This window comes from Melanaphis sacchari, unplaced genomic scaffold, assembly GCF_002803265.2.
Source record: "Melanaphis sacchari strain LSU unplaced genomic scaffold, SCAv2.0 Contig31_pilon_pilon, whole genome shotgun sequence".
In the NCBI taxonomy this organism is placed as follows: Eukaryota; Metazoa; Arthropoda; class Insecta; order Hemiptera; family Aphididae; genus Melanaphis; species Melanaphis sacchari.
The window spans coordinates 2,292,635-2,313,180 of record NW_020271193.1 but is presented as its reverse complement, the minus strand read 5'-3'; the positions used below and the strand labels follow the sequence as shown (position 1 = coordinate 2,313,180).

The window sequence follows — 20,546 nt, the reverse complement described above, 5'->3', positions numbered from 1 at the left end:
AAACAGATGTTAAAAAAAAAAAAAATTAATTAATTTCTCACTAGGTATTGATTTAAACTTAGGTGAAATAGTACTTTATTCTAAAATAATCAAATAATAGAACTCGTTTTGTATTTTACTCAAAACAATTTTTTCTTTTTTTTTTTTACAAAAGACTTTTGCATAGTATTTTTTTTGAAAATGTTATCATAAAAAATATGCGTTAGAAAATTCAAAAAAAATAATGCCAATTTGTTGCTGGCCGAAATTCAGACGTCTGTCAGAATTTTATACTGGTATTCAAAGTAAATACTTATAAGTTATATTTGATGGATGAAACCCCTAGTTTTACATGTCAAACCATTTTTACGAAAATTTGAGGTATAAAATGTCCATAATAGGAAATGTATCATATTTCATGAAATAATAATCAGTTATTATATATCAATATTTATAAAAAGATACTTTTTTAAATTCACTATAATCTATTATTATGTACCTATATTTTAATAGTTATAACATATAATATATGGTTCTTCAATTCTTCATAAATAGTAAATACATATACATATAAGATATAACAGTATATTAATAAAACTTTTAAAAATATCATGTAAAAAAAAAAAAAATGTTTTTAAATCAATAAAAGAACAAAGTAATTTATATTTATCATATAAAATAATGGTTATTTTCGGTATAAATTTCAGTTAGCTTAATGTATACAATTTATTTTGACGATTCTCTGAAAAAAAATATTAAACATTTTCTATCAGATGTATTTTGATAAATAATTATATTAATATTATTTTGAGATCCTAAAAGTACATGAGTACTTTCTACAACAAAAAATTAAAGCCCGAGGGTATATTATATCGCAAATTCAAAGTTTAGATGAGAAAAGTAGAATTGATTTGTTTTAGAATTGACAATTGTCTGAATTGTGCAATTTTGAACTTGTCTTTTCACGGAAAATTCAATATTAAATTTCATTTTTTATTTTTATATTTTTTTCTTATTATGTATTACATTATCTCCATACTACTTATTTCAACAATCCTATTTTCATTTTAACTGTATCAATACCATTCTGTTAGTTCAACATAAAAACTAAATTAATCAAATAAAATTCATTACGGAAAAAATGTCAGTATCAGCTACATAATAAACATTGAAAAACTACTTGGTTGTCATTGTTGTATAAGAATTATAAACGCCAATAAATTCATAAATGTAACATTCGTTAACTTCAATGAAAATAATTAACTTAAACGCATTATTTTTTTTAATCTATATATATATATATATATCACATTCTTGAATATTAATATATTATATAAAAATCGTAGACATTTTTATTTAAACATTTATACAATATGTCAATATGTAACCATAAATCTAAAATTTAAGTTTAATGATCTATGGTTGTAACGTATGTTGATGGAAAAAAAATGTTTGAAATAAAACTCCACACGTTGTATTTGTGAGCTTAGAAGTATTATTGAATAAGTAACAGAATATTTTGAATTATTTTCATTGTCCACTGGTAATGTTGTATTTTGACGCGTGAAATCGGTTTACTTATAACAATGTATGATGAGACAGTCAAACAAAGTATAATACCTACGAATGTGAATTACTGGTGGTAAAGCATTTTCGTGTACACTATTACGATGTTCACGAAATAATAACACTACATCGGTTTCACCACAATATCCACAATAAAGTCATACAATATTTCACGGATGACGCCGTGTCTATCTATATAATTATTACTCACGAGTGTGAAACTAATGTATATTATTAGTTATGAAGTTATAACTAGGTAATAAGTATAAGTATAATACATTTTAATATGTAGTCATGTTTTATTGTAAAATAATAATGGTTTGAATGGTTTAAATCTTATTATAGAACTAAAATATTTGCATAATTGTATGAATGTTATACAGTTAATTGTAAAACACAATAAAAACGATTTGTTTGAAATTATTTAAAAAATTATATTATACATTATTAGATTGTTTATAAAATATATAATTATATAATTACTGAAATGCGCAATCAAATATATATCGACGAGTACATAGTACCATTAAAATATTATTATTCTTAACTTAAAGAGTAAGGCAAATTTAATTATTAACTTTCATTATATATTAATTATATTTAAACTAGAATATTATTTATTGGTAAATAGTATTTGTTATTTATCAACAATAGATAATCACATTATAGTATTAATTTAATTCCATACCTCAGTATTGACTTGACTAATTTAGTAAAAATATAACTCAATATATTAACACATTTTAATTATTATTTATTTTATTTACCAAAAAATATTCATAGAGATTTTCAAGAAATAAAAGGTCAATAAAATAATATTATTATATTATATTGTCTTGTATTCTCAATATTACTAACAAGATTTCAAATCTAGAATATTTATCTGGTAGATAGATTAACCTAAGCGGAAATTAGATTACATTTTAATAGTTAAAATTAATTTTAGAATTCTTTAACGTTAAATAAGCCAATTAATATTATTCATAATTTATTTTTATTTTTATTTTTGTGGGTGAGGAGAGCTTTAATTATTTTTATGGATGTTAACATTTCCCTAACCCCGCTCTCACTAAATACCACCAATGATTAATTTCCAAGATTAAATTATCACATAACATATTTATACAACTTTTTTAGTACAAACTTTAATAAATAAGTTTTCCAAAGTTTTCTTCGTTATCACTTCCCTAGTTTTTCACTGCGAAGATTTTCTTCCGCGTTAGATATATTATGTGAATAATGTTTTTTTTTTCAGTTAGATTAAAAGGTTGCCTTAATGTTTACATTGGTATTGAATGGTACAATCATAATATTTTGCAAGAAATTCGGTTGAAGTCCTATATAAAAGATTTAAAATATCACAATGAATGAATTATAATTTTAATCTACATAATCGCGTCCATCTTTGCTTCTATAGTTGATAAAAAAATATATATATATATATTTTAAATAAAATATTTTTGTCTTTTAATAAAATTTATAAAATCTCCAATACCAGAAACATGCTTAAATTTTTAGTTTATTTAAACATTAAATTAATATATTACAGATAAAAGAAAATAAGATTATCTCTGATTCGTGTATCTTAAATTTGAGGAATTTGTTAAACTGTACATTGTATATTTAGTATTATTGAAGTAAAAATATGTAATAGATATATCGTATTAATCCCAATTTTTTGTTAAATATAATTCAAAGGCTGTGAAAATTAATTATTATTTATTATTCATTAAAAAAAGTTAGTGAACTTTGTCTCATTTTACTTTCAATGGAGGTTATTTATTATCCACGATGCTTTTTATTTTTATTTTTTTATATTTATATGAAATATTAATTATTATGAGACTTTAAATTGTTAGATTTTCTTTGCTTGAGGGTGTATTTATTGTGACGTCTCTTTACCAATATAATACATAATAATGGTTTTAAGTATTAATGGTTTACTTTATTTTTTATATTTTTTTTATTCATTATACTTCAATAATTTGAGTGATTTGACTCTCAAGTATTCTTTGTAAAAAAATCTAGTACATTAAGGCTTAGAAAAAAAAAATTGATTGATCATACGTTGGTGCACATACGATATTTTAATTAATACAGTGTCTAACGAGACTGAAATCGTGTTTAAATATGTTATTAAAATATGAACACTAGAGATAATGAATGTCAAAATATCTAATACTGGATATTATCAATTGTGCATTTATAATTCTAACTTATCCGGTTTTTATGAACTCTGTTTTTAGTTATCTTAATGTAACGCTAAATCATATACCATAAAATTTTAATAATTTTTGGTACATACTTTTTTCAATATTTTAGTAAAAACTTAAAATATAAGAAATATTGTTACCATAATATTTGATTTGATAATGTTTAATTACTTCTCATCTGAACAAACAAATAACATACATAAATTAATTGATAAGTTAGAGATAAATATATCGCAGTCACATTCATTTCCAGGTTGTCATACTGTTTCTAATGTTGATGTTTTGTTTTTGTTTTTGTATTATTATTGTTATTTTATTTAAAATGAATCGCTAAACATGTCAAAAGTTGAATTGTTATTCTTCTGTCTTTTGCATAGTTGCATACCTATACAAAATGTTGGTCATTTTAAAAGCAATATGCGTTAAATTACTATGGATTTTTATTTATTATTAAAAAAAAGGTTTTCTCAGTTTTAAGATTTTTAAATCCAGCCTATAATTATTAAAATAATACATTAAACTGATATTACAAGTTTTATTCTTAATCATAAAAAAAAAAAGAAACATATTTTAATGTTTGGAAATTAATTTTTATCAATCAATATCCTAAAAAGAATTATATTTTTAATTTTATTAACGTATAATTATATTTACAATAATCAAGAACATTACTCAATACTATTTTTTATTGCATATTTTATATTCATATCAAATACAATTTAGTAGTGGAGGTGATAAAAATATATACGATATTATGATCTGTTTAATGCAGGTTAATAAATGTATACATATTAATATTTAACATAATATACAATACCGAAATTTGTTACATTGTTTTATAAGTATCTAATAACTACTAAAAAATATTGTTGCATTATATGAACGTGTGATATGCAGATAACATACTATACAAACTAAGAATAGACAACTACAAATACAAATATATTGTAAACTTTCTCAGGTTATAATACCGTACATTTATAGTAATATAATGTGAAGTAATTAAAAATTGCTTGGTGTTGCATAAATATTCATAGTCTCATAGATGAATATAATAATTTATATTACACATGCGTACAGCGCACCCGCATATGGAATGACAAAGTTTGTTTTTAAAATTAAATTATTAAATTACGTCGAAATTGTCGACTTGAGTGCACTGAAATTATGTTTGTCAGCGTAATATATTGTGTAAAATATTGTTAACCGTGACTGAAAAGCATTTGTAAGTGTTTCACAAAGTCTTGATATTCTATCAGACATTTTATACGTGTGTACGTGTATTAATAAAATAGTGATAAAGAAATATTTGAATACCCACGTTATTAATACTTTCAATTTATGTATATATAATATTTTATTTAAATTTATAAATTTTAAATTTTAGATAAAGTTGTTATTTTTTATAATTTTTAATCATTGCAGATTAATCATAATCTCATAGGTAACCGTTTTTGCTCAATGTTATAATATGTACATGTATATATATTTTTATGAATTCAGTTAAAATGACATTTTATTAACAAATTGTAACCAGCTTTTAAATGACTGTATATATATCATAATTCATCTGGTTATATAGTTAAACCCCGTTCATTAATAAAATCATTCATATTCAATGTGAAATAATCCTATGTTTCCAATTTCAATTTATTCAACGGTGTATATAGTTTGATTTTGGCGCCCCGGGACGGAAGTTGTTTTGCCATTTTCAGGGTTTTGGACTATAGTAATTTCATCATTATCATTCTATATAAATGCATAACCTTCCTGGAGTCAATAATAATATATTGGCCTATGACGTATACCAATATTAGTATATCGAAACACCAGTTAAAAAAAAAAAAAAATAAAGTTATATACACATATTATATTAAAACGCGTAAAAGTGATTACTTCAAAAACAAAACAATACAAATAATTATCAAAAAAATAAATTTCTCAATTTGAATAAAAAATAACTGAATATTTGATTTGGATAAAATCTGAATTTCAATAATTATCGATAAAGGCAACAAGTTGTGAAGTGTTATATGAAGACACATAACACAATACAATCACACAAATGTGTCACCACAATAGTATTCTATAAATAAATTAATTACGATCGACTGTAAATATAATAAGATCTGCTTCGATAAAACATTTGGTCCGTGGTAATTTTTATTACTTTATCTAAGATAATATAGTGTATAGAGTTGGGAAATCTCCGGGAACATTACATTTATCTGATATTCCACAGAATGTTCAGTAATAAATGGGTATATTGAAAAATGTACGGTAATCAATTGTTATTTATTAATATTTAATAATGTTATCTAAAGTAACATATTATCTCATTTTTATGTTCAATTTTTTATCAAAGTCTAAATGCTTAATTAACTTACATATAAGCGAATAATAACATATTTTGTAATTTGTTTTTAATATTTTAATCTTTTAATCTTGACATGAAATAATACAGCGATTAACAAAAAAGGATATAAATTACATTAGAAAAAAAAAATTGAAATGTATCATGTTTGTTAACTATTAAGTTTTAACAAGCCCACTTATGATTTCATTATAAAACATCGAGATGAGAAAAATAAACGAATTTTTTGTTATTGAAAACTGATATATTTTAAAATATGCATGGTTCTAATTTTTGTGTTTAAAGAAATAATACTATAGAAAATTATGATTGTTCAGTGTCTATCATGAAAAAATAAGTGCATAAGTTCATAAAACACCAACTCAATCAACAATAAAACTAAAATTATAAAATATTGGGACGATTGATATAGATGCCGTTTCTTCATCATAATAAATGAAAAGATTATTTAACTTAAAATTATAAAGTCTAGTAAACAAAAAATTACTTATAACTTACTTATAATAAAAGTTTTAATTTTTTGAATTCTTGAAATGATCGTATTCCAGTGCTAACACATTAAGTAAATATACTAACTTAATTTATTTTAAATTGACATTTCTATTCCATTATTTGCTAAAATTATGTATTTTAATTAATAAAAAGCCACGAAAGCAATATTTTTTAATGAATACAATAAAATACATTATACAAATACAGTAAATATGTTGCATTATTAAAAATATTGAAATAAATGATAAATAAAAATTATAAAAAAAAAAAACGTTTATTTATTTTTACGTTTCAGTTTTTGTAAAATGTGAATGATCAACTTTTTTAGACACATTAAAAAATTAACAATGAAACTAAATGTTTTAGTTTAAACAATCAATTATCATTAGATACATATTATATTCTATGGGTTTTAATGAATATACGTAAAAGAAATATATTAAAACATGATTAATAATAAAATATACACTATAAAAATAAACCGTCGGTAATTACATGTATAATATGCAATATTACACAGTTATATTAGCTTAAGCTAAGCTTCACTTAGAAGGGTATATTGTTCTTCAGATTTTTGTTGGCTCTTAAATACTTATCTCTCTTTCCCTGTCTTTCATGCTCAACAAATTATAATTTAAAATTCAAAATAGATATACTTTACGGATGTTTTGAAATTATCATCTATCATCAGTGTTTATTCTGGAAACGCATATGTTTATCATTGATAAAGTCGTTATTGAAATTATTTCCGTGTATAAATCAAATACAAAAACAATATAAATTAAAACGCTATTTAGTCTTCTCTACACTATAACAAATAGGATATTGCTTTGGTTCTAAAATTAATTCGTATTAACAATCACATTTTGTAATAAAACAAACAAAAGTCAAATGTATACAAAATTATTTATATATATATATTTTTATTTTAATTCATTTATTTAATATTCTGAATCGCAAAGCTAAAAAGTAAACTAATAGTAATAATTAAAATACACAAGTATGAAATGTAAATTTAAATGCTTTTATAAAAATAACGTTAAGTGCCAATGAATAATAAAAATATAATTTTTTCAAAGTGCCACGTGTTTGATGTCATAATATTATTGAATTTAGGTATTTATGATTATGAAAATGTAGGACACAATAATATTTAATGTATCAATTCAGATATCAGTAAAAGCAGCTCAATTTTTAATTTATAGTATAAAATTGTCAGTAGTTAGGTATCTATAGGTAAACATTAAACATATTTGTATTAAAAAATCGTATATTTTGATAAACTTGTCGTAATCAATACAGTTATAGCAATCGACATAGTTTTATAATGATTTTCTCAGGTTATTTTAATTTTATTTTGCTTGTAGGATAAAAAAAAAAAAACGAAAATATTTTCCAAATATTGAAATTCGGAAAACTCGAAAAATTGATTTCGTTAGTTTAAGCCACGCAGGGTTTTATTTACAGCTACTATATATCAAACATTGTGTTGACCAAAACAATCGCACCAGACAGTTACGTTGCACAAACAGACCATTAACGTTGGCCTGTAAGTATAAAAATAAATGTCATAAAAATATCTCGTTCTGTTAAACAGTTAACCGCTTTATTGTGAAGAACCGTACACCATAGCCAACGACCACTGTTTCTCACGCACGTAAGAATTGAGATACAGTAAATTCAATTCTCGCAGGGACTAAATATTTGATGGACAGCCGGCCAAACTCTTTATCAAACTAAAAAATGTGTAAGTTTCCCAGCATCACTGTATGAACATAATTTACCGGGAACGCTATGCTTTAACGATCCGTTTCATCAATAAAATATTCAAAAATATATCGTTAAAGGATAAAACATTACTCGTAAAATAGAATATTTATTGCATGGGCATGATTTTTTGATTTACTTTAAAATGCACTTCTTCTGAAAGTATGAAAAAAAGTAGACATAGATACTTAATAATTATTGAAAAAAAAATAATACTCTTAATGTGGTCCTGTGACCTATCTCGCATCATGTTAATACTAATATTGAAAAAGGTTATATTTGATGTATTTTTCGTTAGTAAAATTGAAATATTTTCACATTTACTATTAAAGGACGTTATTTATTGATTCATTATTATCACATTACATATAGTAATAAATCAAGTTTTAATTTTAAAATATCAGTATATTTTATTTATATTTAATTACAATATAGAAAAATGCGTAGGTTTGTGTACATTTTCAATTTTGAATAATAAAACTTAAGTTTATAAATAGTTATAATCGACATGTCATTTAAATTTATTAATAAATTATAATAATACTTTTAATTAATTAAGTTTAAAATTTAGATGAGCCAAGCGTAGTAATGGAATATTAATTATTTTAATTTGATGAATAATAATCTATTTTTGTCTATCAATTTAAAATGTATAATCATAAATAACACAAAATAAATTCGATTTCATCAATAATGTTTGTTTATAGATTTTAATAATTTGTATAACGCGATTAACATTTTAATTTTTTAATTAAAATTAAAATTGTAATACAATTTCACGTTAATTAGAAATGTTGAACTGTGTCAGATTGGTTTTATGATTCTATTTTTTTTCTTTTTATTTAAAAAGAACATAATAAAGTTTAAATTATAGTTTTTGAGAGGAATATTGTTTTTTTAGTTTGATTATAACTTTAAAAGTAATAAACAATAACCAAATTAACAAAATTCAATTAATTTTCCTGAAAACTATAAATACTATAAAGTAGAACTTTAATTTAGATGTTCGTTTAAAATTCAAAATTTGTATAACGGTAAATTAATTTGAGTAGAAATAGTATAGTTAAATAATTAACATTTAGTTAAAATGAGGAAAATTATGATAATTGTACATTAAATTAAATTGCTTTTACACAAGCTGTTGTACAGCATTCTCTTTCTTTAAATTTAATTTCTGTACTTGATGAATACTAATAAATAATCTTGAAACGTTCATTTGCATCGTTTATAATAATAATTTGACCAGCAAAAATTAAATTAAATTAAATTAAGCAATAAAAATACGCGGTAAATTAAAAATTACCTATTCGTATATAAGAGTATATTTACTTTCTCTGTAATATTATTCCTGTGTTAAATAATTTTTCATTAATGTGTTTTATTGAAAATGTTATCAATGTTTTAAAAAAAGTGTTTGACATATTGTAAACAAAACAGATAAAAGTCATTTTCAATAAAATAACTCGAACGGGTTGGTTCCCGCTGGAAATTTATGTCGAAACTTTTAATGACGCTTACACTCCTCCACTCGCATTGGACTAATTCTGAAATTAATGTTTTATTGGTGATGATATAAATCGTAAATTAACAGTAAACTAAACGTCTTAGAAGCCCCGTTGGTAAATGGATTGGTGTTAAGCTTATTTATGTCATATATTAGGAAATTGTGTTGTTATTTATTTTTCGTTTCATATCGTAATACTATGAATTATTAAAATCTAATAAAAATACCTATCAAGTTTTCATTATATTATTATTCTATTATCATAATTGTTGATGAAGTATTTTAATAACATACATCTACTGATTGTGAATAGATTATTTGTTAAAAATACTTTTAATTTACACCTCTTCCTGCACGCTAATAATGTATTTCAAATAGTATATTATTTATTGAACATCCATTTAATATCATATAGTTATAAATATATACATATATCAGTAAATACAAATTTCATCTCATTATCTCTGGAAGAATATAAATTTGAGTGCGATCTTAATCTAATATGATCGTCATGGCCGTATATAGACTAAAAATGATGATTCATACGTAGGTGGCATCCGACTACCACGGGTTAATGTCGAATTCGCTACGATTTTTCAGATTTTATTGTTATAATATATATATATATATATATATATATATATATATATATATATATATAAGTAAGACGGTTGTATAATGAAGTCGTAGAATAATAAATAACGATTTCTTTCGCGAAATAACGAACCAGTGCGGAAGGCAATAGGAAATACTGAAGCTCAAAATACATCCGGTATAAATACGAGGAACTTGACACCGGGTCGAATTGCACATGATGCTTGTATTACGATGACATTACTCGCACGCACCTACTACACTACTGAAATAGACAGAGTGTTTACAATATATATAATATGTGCGTGTATAGTTTAGAAAGGTCTCCATGATCGTATATGGTTCTGTACCTACGTATATAGTTGTCATGCGTTTGAGATCAAATTCATTAATATATTGAACGTCCAGTGTAAGAATTATATATGTATATATGTTTATTATCATACACATATAAACATAATTTATCTATATCGTGTTCACGGCTGCACAAACATTATTCTATTAAATATAATTTTAACTGATATATTATTTTGCATAAAAGTTATTAGTTCATCAGAGTTCTACAATATTATTACAAATTGTAATATTTTTTTTGATTCTGCCGAATTAAAAGAAAACATATTGGCGTTGTATTGTTTTAAATAAAATAAACGATAGTCAAATTATAAAAGTAATTTACATGTCATAAATTTGTAAAAAATGTTATTTAATATATAGGTATATATATATTTCCATTCAGCATTCAAATAGCCTTGAATAAAATTTTATGTCAGACGAGTAAACGATTTAATTTAGTGGGCGAATTTGTATGTATGAAAAAATTAAGGTAAGACGTGATTTGTTTATATATCATATTACATTCCATCATAAAACACATAATTCGATAGCTTCGATTATGAAAGTTATGAAGCAAAATAAAAATTTACAAGAAATCCATTATTGTATTTTTTCAATTTTTAAACGTTATAATATTTATTATGATATTGCGTTAAAACTTAAAATGTATATTTCGTAAATGTTGAATAAAAATTAAATAAATACATTTAATTTTTTCTAGGTAGTCGAAATATTTTTAGTAGTATGCTTTGATATTTTTTTTTTTTTTTTGAGATTTGAAAAAACTTGTGAAAATTTAAAATCATAATTTGTTTTCTTATTTAACCTTATATCATGAAATTATCTTCAAGAGTGTATTAAAAAATATGTTGTATTAAAATTTATTTTACTGGGTTTTATTTTTTAATATACAGTTTAAATAAAGATAATATTGATTTAAACACTTCATAATAAATGAGTGTTGAATATTTGTTTACGATATTGTGAATACTTATTAACTTAAGTTTATTTTTTTTAACTAGTTTATACTTTTTTTAGACATGAGAATTTTCTTGATAGTAATTACCCATAAACTATGTAAAAAATGCAATTAGTTTAAATTTTCCAGTAAGTGTATTATTTATAAATTTTAGTGAGGCTTTATTTTGCCACAAACTAATGCCCAATCTATGATCGTTAATATAAGTCTACTATACCAGGGGCGATGTTTTCGTTTTTATCACCTTAAGTTATTATAATTTGTAGGGACAATAATAATATAGCATTTAGTTTAATTGTTACATGAAGAAATCAATTTTGAGTCATTATGTTTTCTGGAAATACGATTAACCATTATTTAGTTTACAGATGGAATTATTATGATGAAAATCTAAAACTATACCAACACAAATACATTAATATAATACATAAGATTTTTTTTTATGAAAATGGTGTATATTATTAGGCAACTTAATTATGAATATCGTGGGACAAAAAATAACGCATTAAGATGAGAATTATATCTATCTACGAGCCTTTGAAATAAAACTGACAGTCGAGAGTTCTTACAGTAAATTTGGATGGGCAAAATTTGAAAAAGAAAATCTAAAACTCATCTAGAATAGCCCTATAGAGAAATATAATGCAGAAATTCCAACAATAGAACTTGCATACTGTATAGTCACATCCATTTACAAATCCCTTAATACTCTACGAGTATTTAAGTTTCGTTAAACCAAAACATTTTGAACACTAAAGCACTAACAAAATAATATGGAACTTCAACGTGTACGATAATTATTACTAGAATTAAGCTAAATTGATGTTGACAAGGAAGAAGTAGAGAAGTTGACAAATGATCTGGAGTAAAACGAATTAAATAAGGGATTAACAGGACTATAAAACTTAAAGCTCCTTCCGAATGTTAATAAAAGAAGATAAATTAAGCTTATAACCTCAACATTTTATTTTTAAATGAAAATATCATACCTCAAAATAAACATTTGAAAGTCCAATATCAAACATCTAGTAAACAGGCCCTTAAAATACCAAATAAATGCTATTATGTTAACAGAAATATTAAAAATAACTAATAATAAAAAATGATATAATTGGATATAAAAGAAAAACTTCCAAACAGGTGAGATGAAACTTGAGTTTGTGGAAATTATTTAATTGACTAATATCAGGTTATTAAAGACAGTCCCAAATCATTAGATATATTTATAGAGGAACAAAATAGTAACTATGAATATTGTGAGATTTAAAAAACGCATTTTCTTTTTAAATTTCTTAAAAATTCAAGAAATTTGTATTCATATTTTTAACACAATTATATTTATTTATATTATATTTTATTTATCAATAAAGTATAATCCCATAATTGTTAATTTGTAATAACTGCTCGCTTCCTTCCTGTTAAGCAATTTGATATTTTTAGGTTCAATGTTTCATTAGAGAAATCTATCTACTACCTAATCCATGTCTGTAGTCTATATTTCGCTTTAATAACCCATTATCCATTTAGGGCTTTTACTGCTTCATATATTTCCCAATGATTTTCTCAGTATTTATTTTCATCTAGTTTTGATTCTCGTTATTTTACATCTGATTTGTCTGTATCTATCCACCTCTGTCTAGGTCTTTTTTCGTTTATTGTTTCTGTTACTACTGTTTAATATCCCATTGGACGTTCAGACATGTCTAGCCCATTTCATATGTTTGACTCTTATATATGCATTAACTTGGGTATTCGGTATATTTTTTATATTTCCTTATTGGTTCTAACTCTGTGTTTACCATTTTCTAAGATAAGATTCATTTTTTTTTTCTTCAAAAGTCATCAATTTTTTTGCGTCACCTTTTGTGATCGATCATGTTTCACATCCGTAAAATAAAAATGAACGGAGATAATTTGAGTAAAGTATTGATTTAGATTTTATAAATAGTAATTTATCTTGATTTAAATAATTTATTTTTCTAATAATCCATCTATCTCATATGAATCTCTATAATAAATATGCCCTAAATAAATAAATAGTTTATACAGCACTGTTTGGTCGTTACTTAAAAATTATAGTTATTGGTAGTAGTTATCATGTAAATACGAGTATAATAAAACATTAACTAAGTTTTAATTATAGCGATCACAAAACGATTGTTTATTTATATTAATATTATAAATCATCGATACATTTTAAGCTACTACAATAATTTTTTTTATTAGACAACTAAAATAACCATTTTTATTCTTCACCAACCTTGTCAGTGTTAGTTGACGAGGTTTGAGAGGTATGCGTAAGTCTTGCTTCTAAACTTCCACCTAATACAGCATACCAACTTGACCCGATTTCACCTTGTCTGTACACTGAAACGAGAAAAATGAAACATTTATTAGATAAAATTTATCGTTGGTTTTTAATAACCTAGAGAACAAAAATTAATAACATTTTTTGGTTCTATATAGATTCAAATGTGCTACATGAATTTAACAATATTATTACTAAGTTATTTGATAAAAAATAAGAAAATGTGGAATTTGTACTTATATTAAATTATTGTATTATATTGTATTATTTAATACATTATAAAACATCCATTTATTTAACTTTATTATAGAGCGAATAATAGATAAAATATGATATTAAAACATGGATATCATTATTGCAATACACATTTAATTAAATTATTAAAATCAATAACTTAAAATTGTATCATTTATTTGAATATCAACTGTGAAAGTTTTTTTAAACACTAACACATTGAAAAATAATCATCTGTATATATTATGCTGAAAGAATAGTTTATTCTTGGATTTTATTGTCTAAAGTATTTTAACATTACATAAGTTAAATGTGAAGATAAACTACTTCAAATTTATAAAATAAAACCAAAATTGGCTAGGGCGATAAATTTTTTACTTACAATAATCACACTTCTTATAAATTATATAAAATATACAATTTACATAATGCAATGTAAGAAAAGAATATTTTACATACACACTATGGAGTATAAAAATATTAAGTGAAACCCGTGGAAAGGACGTAGAAATCCTTTGAAATCGCTAGTAGTGTATATATATATTATATACGTATACACAAAGTGCCTAAGTAATTGACATACGTATATAATATATTATAAAGCAATACGCCCAGATGCACTTAACGTAACTGAAAGTGTTTTACACACAGAATAGAGGTCAGCATGACAGCGTCCACGAGTTGTTGACATTTGAAATCCTAAAACGATCCATTACGCTATTTTATATTTTTCAGTGTTTATAATGAGTAAGGACTATTTATTAAAAAATATGTATAATAATATTGTATTCTTATCTAAGTTATATGCTTACTTAAATTTAAAAATGATTTTTTTTTCTTCTCATATACTTAACAGGTTTCTTAAAGGTAAATTCCCTATATGGTGCATTGCGTATTAATTTTGATTTTTTTTCTCTTACACTACTTGCAAGTGGATTTATTGTTTAGAACTTACTATGTAAATATTTTGTCTAATAATAGACATTTTTGTGTAGATCGATTATTTATTCCTAAGAACAGGATGTAATAAATATTTTAGGCGCAGATGGTATTTCGAAATTTTGACACTTTTCGAGCACATTTTACTGCATCCAATTTCCAATCACTTGCAATATGTGTCATTTTGAAATATTTGGAACATATTTACTACCTGAAAACGCATAAAGCATGAAAAAAAAAATACCATCGTAAAATCAATAACTTCTTCTATCTGCTCGAAACCAATATTGTTGTAGCTTATACCCCCGATTTATCCAACGAAATGGTTTTAAGTTCAATTTCATTTTTACCATAATAATAACACTTTAAAGACACGTTACGCATTTTTATATCTATAGCATTGTACACCTACAAGAGAATTTAGAATGTACAATTATTTTATCAAAAAAATATCCTACATACGTTGAACGTAATATTTTATTAGCTGCAAGTTATACCATTTATTTGTATCTACAATGTATTAAGTAAATATTATTGTAAAGGTTTTCGAATAAAGATTTTGTGAGTACAATTCATACAGGAATTTAACCTATGGTAACACTCATAGATGTAATACTACAAGTAAGAAAACGACGTTAGGATATTTTATTTTATTATAATTCACATTACAGACATAACAATATACACACATAGAAAAAAAAAAAAAAAAAATTATGCCGGTTGCCATAAACCTGTATACTATCGTTAGTATATAGATAAAACCTATGCGCACACTCGATATCTATAATTTTAATATCAATAGTTTAGTAACGTGAAACAAGTTTTTGAATACTTAAATTATGCTTCATTGTATAGTATTTTATTTTTAAGATAAAAGCAATTAGTTCATTTAAAATAAAATTGTTATCAATATATTTTAAAATTATTTTAACTAGGTTATAAAATACTCGGTCAGCTATGATTTATAAAGCTGTAGAAATTCGTTTATATAAAACCATTCTAACAATAAAAATATTGAAAACAATAGTTATAATATTATTACAAGGAACATAAATTTACATATAAACAACTAACTTAATAACCCCTAAATACAATTCCACTAACACACTTTTTTGATTCTAAGAAATAAAAAATGAACAGCTAATAAATCAATTATTCTAAAGGAGTTGTTTTATTTTATCAGCGTTTATGAGAAGCATCGTCAAGAAGAATTAAATTAACGAAATTAATACAGTGATATTTGTGGACAGTAAATTTTTAATTATCGCAAAGATTTTTGAAAATTAATAATTATATGGACAGTAAAATAATTATATACTTAGACATTTTTTTTTTTAACATAATATCTAGGATATAAATGGTAGAAGAAATTAATTTTTAAAATACAATGAAATATTATTGTTTTTAATTTTATAAATTATTTACCTAAAATATTCCATCAAAGCAGGATATACCGCCATTTTATTCTAAGAAATTAATTCAAAATAATTAATTGCTAAATAGTTTATTGAAATAAAAATGTATCGGATCTTACGAGAAAACTCGAGTTGAGTTCTGAGATATTTGATCACTAAAATTGAACAAAAGTGGTGTCCACGTAATAATTTGAAACTACTTGAATTTGGATCGACATCATAACACATTGAATTTGAATTAAATGATGCAGATTTCACTTAGTCCTTAGTTCATGGCAAAAATTCAATAAAAGCTATCAAAATAATTTATAATTTTATATGATTATATAAATGACCATATTAAGCGTATTTTTGGATAACCTTCTTTTTTTAAATTTAGAATTAGAATACGTTTTAATTTAATTTAGCATTTAGTAGTTGTGAAAAAAAGTTAAGGTACACCTATATGTTAATAATATTATGAGTATATAAATATCTTAACAATATTTATTTTATTTTTTTTTTTTTTTTTTATTTTTAATAAGATAAATCAACAATCTGTTACATATAGTAACAATAAAAAGATGGGCGTGATTAAAGACACGTTATCCATTGATAGCGCTTTGGAACTATAATTTTAATGCAAAATATTTCAATTATTTTTAATATAAGTATTAAGAATTCGAAGTATAAATTCAAAATTATGTAATACAATAAAAAGAAAAAGTTTATGATATTTTGTATTGCATAATAATTATTATAAATATATAATAATTATAAATAATTTTGTATGTATATTTTTATTTGAGGGGCTACTAAATATTTCACTTAACCAGAAAAAAATTTCCAAAATAGCCCACTAAATATAAGTTTAAACACAAATGCTAAATCATTTTAAGGTTGTAAGTTTCTTGTTTAGAAAAACACTTATATTTTATTTCTATATAAGTGATATGTTATCACTACGACACTAATTAAATTAAACAAAAAAACTAACTGAAAATTGACCGTAAAAATGTTCTCATTAATTCTCGATATTTAAAGTATTGAGTATTTAAAAATGTTCGGTTCAGCTTTATCGTAAAGATTGTTTTTACTTTTTTAAATGGAACGACGTATTAGGATTGCATTGTGTATCCCTAATTTGTATTCATTGTTTTTCAACTAGACACCACGTTCAATGGAACACAGTCACTTATACAACTATTACGTATAAACTTATAACACCAAGATTGTAGACCAGCTCACAAAATAATGAACTCCACCGCAGCGCTACCAAGAATATTTGCACTATAATCCCAACCACGCTTTGGCGGTAGCATTGCGAAGATACCTTAGGAATAGTTGGCAATTCGTTTATGATGAACTGCCACTGCGCCGTCGGGATTATTCACCATTATTTTATGCATACAATTTTTTTTTTTTTTTTTTTTTTTTTTATTAACAAAATTGTTTACTATACTTAATAATATTTTTGTTTTTTTTTTTTTTTAAAGTAAAAATTACGTCTATATTTACGATCTATACTATATGTATATCAAGTAAATTTTAGGGGAGATTTACAACGATGGGACGGTGAAGAGGAAGTTCACAGTAGATCTACGTACACAAAAATATGATATAGATTCAAGACAATAATATGTTTGACATATTGATGCATATTTCACATAAATAGGTTCAGCACAATTGAGCGAACTACGTGCAAAACAGCAAAATTAATATGACACAAATCGAAAAATTCTGTTCATATTACCAGTGAAATCAATATGTGGACGATATTTTTTGTTTTTTGTTAGTTCAAAATTAAAATCTGGATAATATTATCATTTTAAACCTATTGGCCGGCGTCATGGGTAGGCAATTTTGGTACATTGGAGTGTAGGTGTGTCCGATGATAATATTTACTTATAAATTTATATTTAAATCGGAAAAATTAATTATTCTCAGACAACAAATTGACTTTTGTTACCCGTAACGCTTTGTTACGTGACAATGTCATTATGTTTACGTAATTTGTATAAACGAATAATATAATATTATTTAATATTACATTCATTCTCCCTGTAGTATTTCATTAAATCGAACCACAATGGGCATGATTCTACATTTATAATGTTATATAAACTCGTGAAAATCGATTGTGTCATAGCATAGTTGTACTACGAACATAATACAAAAACAATACAAATAAATTGCATACCTTTGGAGTAAATTGTATATTTGTACATTTCTGTTAGCTCGTTTTAAATAAAATATTTTAATTTTTTTGCAACAAAAAACAGTAATACAGCAAAAAAAAAAAAAAAATGTAGATGTATACGTTTTTGTGTAATCTAATAAATATTTACAAAACATGTTTATTTCGCACACTATTTTTACATGCGTCTATATTACACGTCAGCCAATGGATTACAAATTTTAATTATAATTATATAATAATATTAAAAAAAATAAATAAATAAATACAAAAATAAATAAAAATAAGTGTTTAATATATTAAGACTACTAAGACTTATAATATTTAATAACTTTATATTTATACATATAATATTTAATAATGTTCATATTTTAGAATAAATAAAAAAATATGTTTTGTGTAACAAAATATTTTTTAGTACCTATAAATAGAAATATATAGATAACATAATACTAAAAAAATCTCTAAACAGTGAATAATACAGTTGATATATTACAGAATATTTTACAATTTTCCGGGTCTCTGTGGTTTTACTTCATTTCACCGAGTTGTTACGCAAAGTTTTATTTTTATTTTTTAGTTTGGTCTGAAGAGTGTAACGAGCGTCATCGACTTGGTTTGACTCAATAAACGAATGTCAAACACTTAAAAGACGAGATATTCTAAAGCCCTAGGACATTAAGATCACCAAGACTATTGTTTTCAATAAATGACCTCGTATAATGCTTCGTATTATTACCACTTAAGTTTTTAAAGCTTTGAAATACTATGAATTGTACCTTACCATCTGGAAGCTTAGCTTAGATGGTTGATTTATTTTGTTTCTTTCTAAATGCTATGCAATTTATACAGACATAAAACTAAACATAGCGATCTAAAGACATAAAAGCACAAAAATTATAGGATATTATTCAACACCACAATAAAACAATCTGAAGTATGATAAACGTCTAATTTTAAACAAAATTATCCAAAATATCAAATATACGTGGTTTCTATAAAAATAAAGAGATGTTTTCCCGATAAATATAGAACGATTGTTAGCTGTATCCGAACAAAAATTATTTATAGTAGATCAATATGAGTTTTTAGGAATTCTGTCTACACAATGAGGGTTATAAATTCATCACTACCTTATATTGATGGCAGTATGACATAAAAATAAACGATAAAAGTAAACGTCAATATTTTAGCTGTATAGCGATTATATTATTTGTTCAAGTAAGTATAATTACCGAGTTTGTGTAAAAATGTTTCGTTGTTAAATTATACAGTTATCTTTTGAAATGAATTTAACTTTTCGTTTATCTCTTAAAATTCCATCGACCTAGATTATTTTGGTACTTAAAACTTAAAGAAAAGTTTACATTATACATATTATAGAACATTATTTTAAGAAAACTTATCTAACAAAACAAAACACGAATTCAAAAAATATATTATACTGAGTGTTTCCAAAAATATCAATTATTTATAAACATTATCTAATTGTACATTAATATTATATACAACGAAAGACGGTAAATTAATATGTGATATACATAAAATAAAAACATTTACGTAACTTTACTACATAGTGAGTTTAAAATGTACTTCGTAATCGAAAAGGAACTAGTAATAAATGTTAAACTGTAATTCAAAGATAAACCAATCTAAACTTGTATAATACC

The 20,546-nt window shown here is 23.7% G+C and overlaps 1 protein-coding gene across 5 annotated transcripts in view; it reads right to left on the bottom strand.

Moving 5' to 3' along the window:
- LOC112596264 (rap guanine nucleotide exchange factor 4) overlaps nucleotides 1-20,546 on the bottom strand; it is a 229,858-nt gene that overhangs the window by 88,995 nt on the left and 120,317 nt on the right. For 4 of the 5 annotated variants that reach the window (XM_025341783.1, XM_025341782.1, XM_025341784.1 and 1 more), the window contains one exon: nucleotides 14,065-14,171. In XM_025341783.1, the coding sequence (XP_025197568.1) occupies nucleotides 14,065-14,171 (107 nt within the window). Of the gene's footprint in view, nucleotides 1-14,064; nucleotides 14,172-15,301; nucleotides 15,463-20,546 lie in introns of those variants that run through there. The other variant, XM_025341787.1, reaches the window with a different exon arrangement.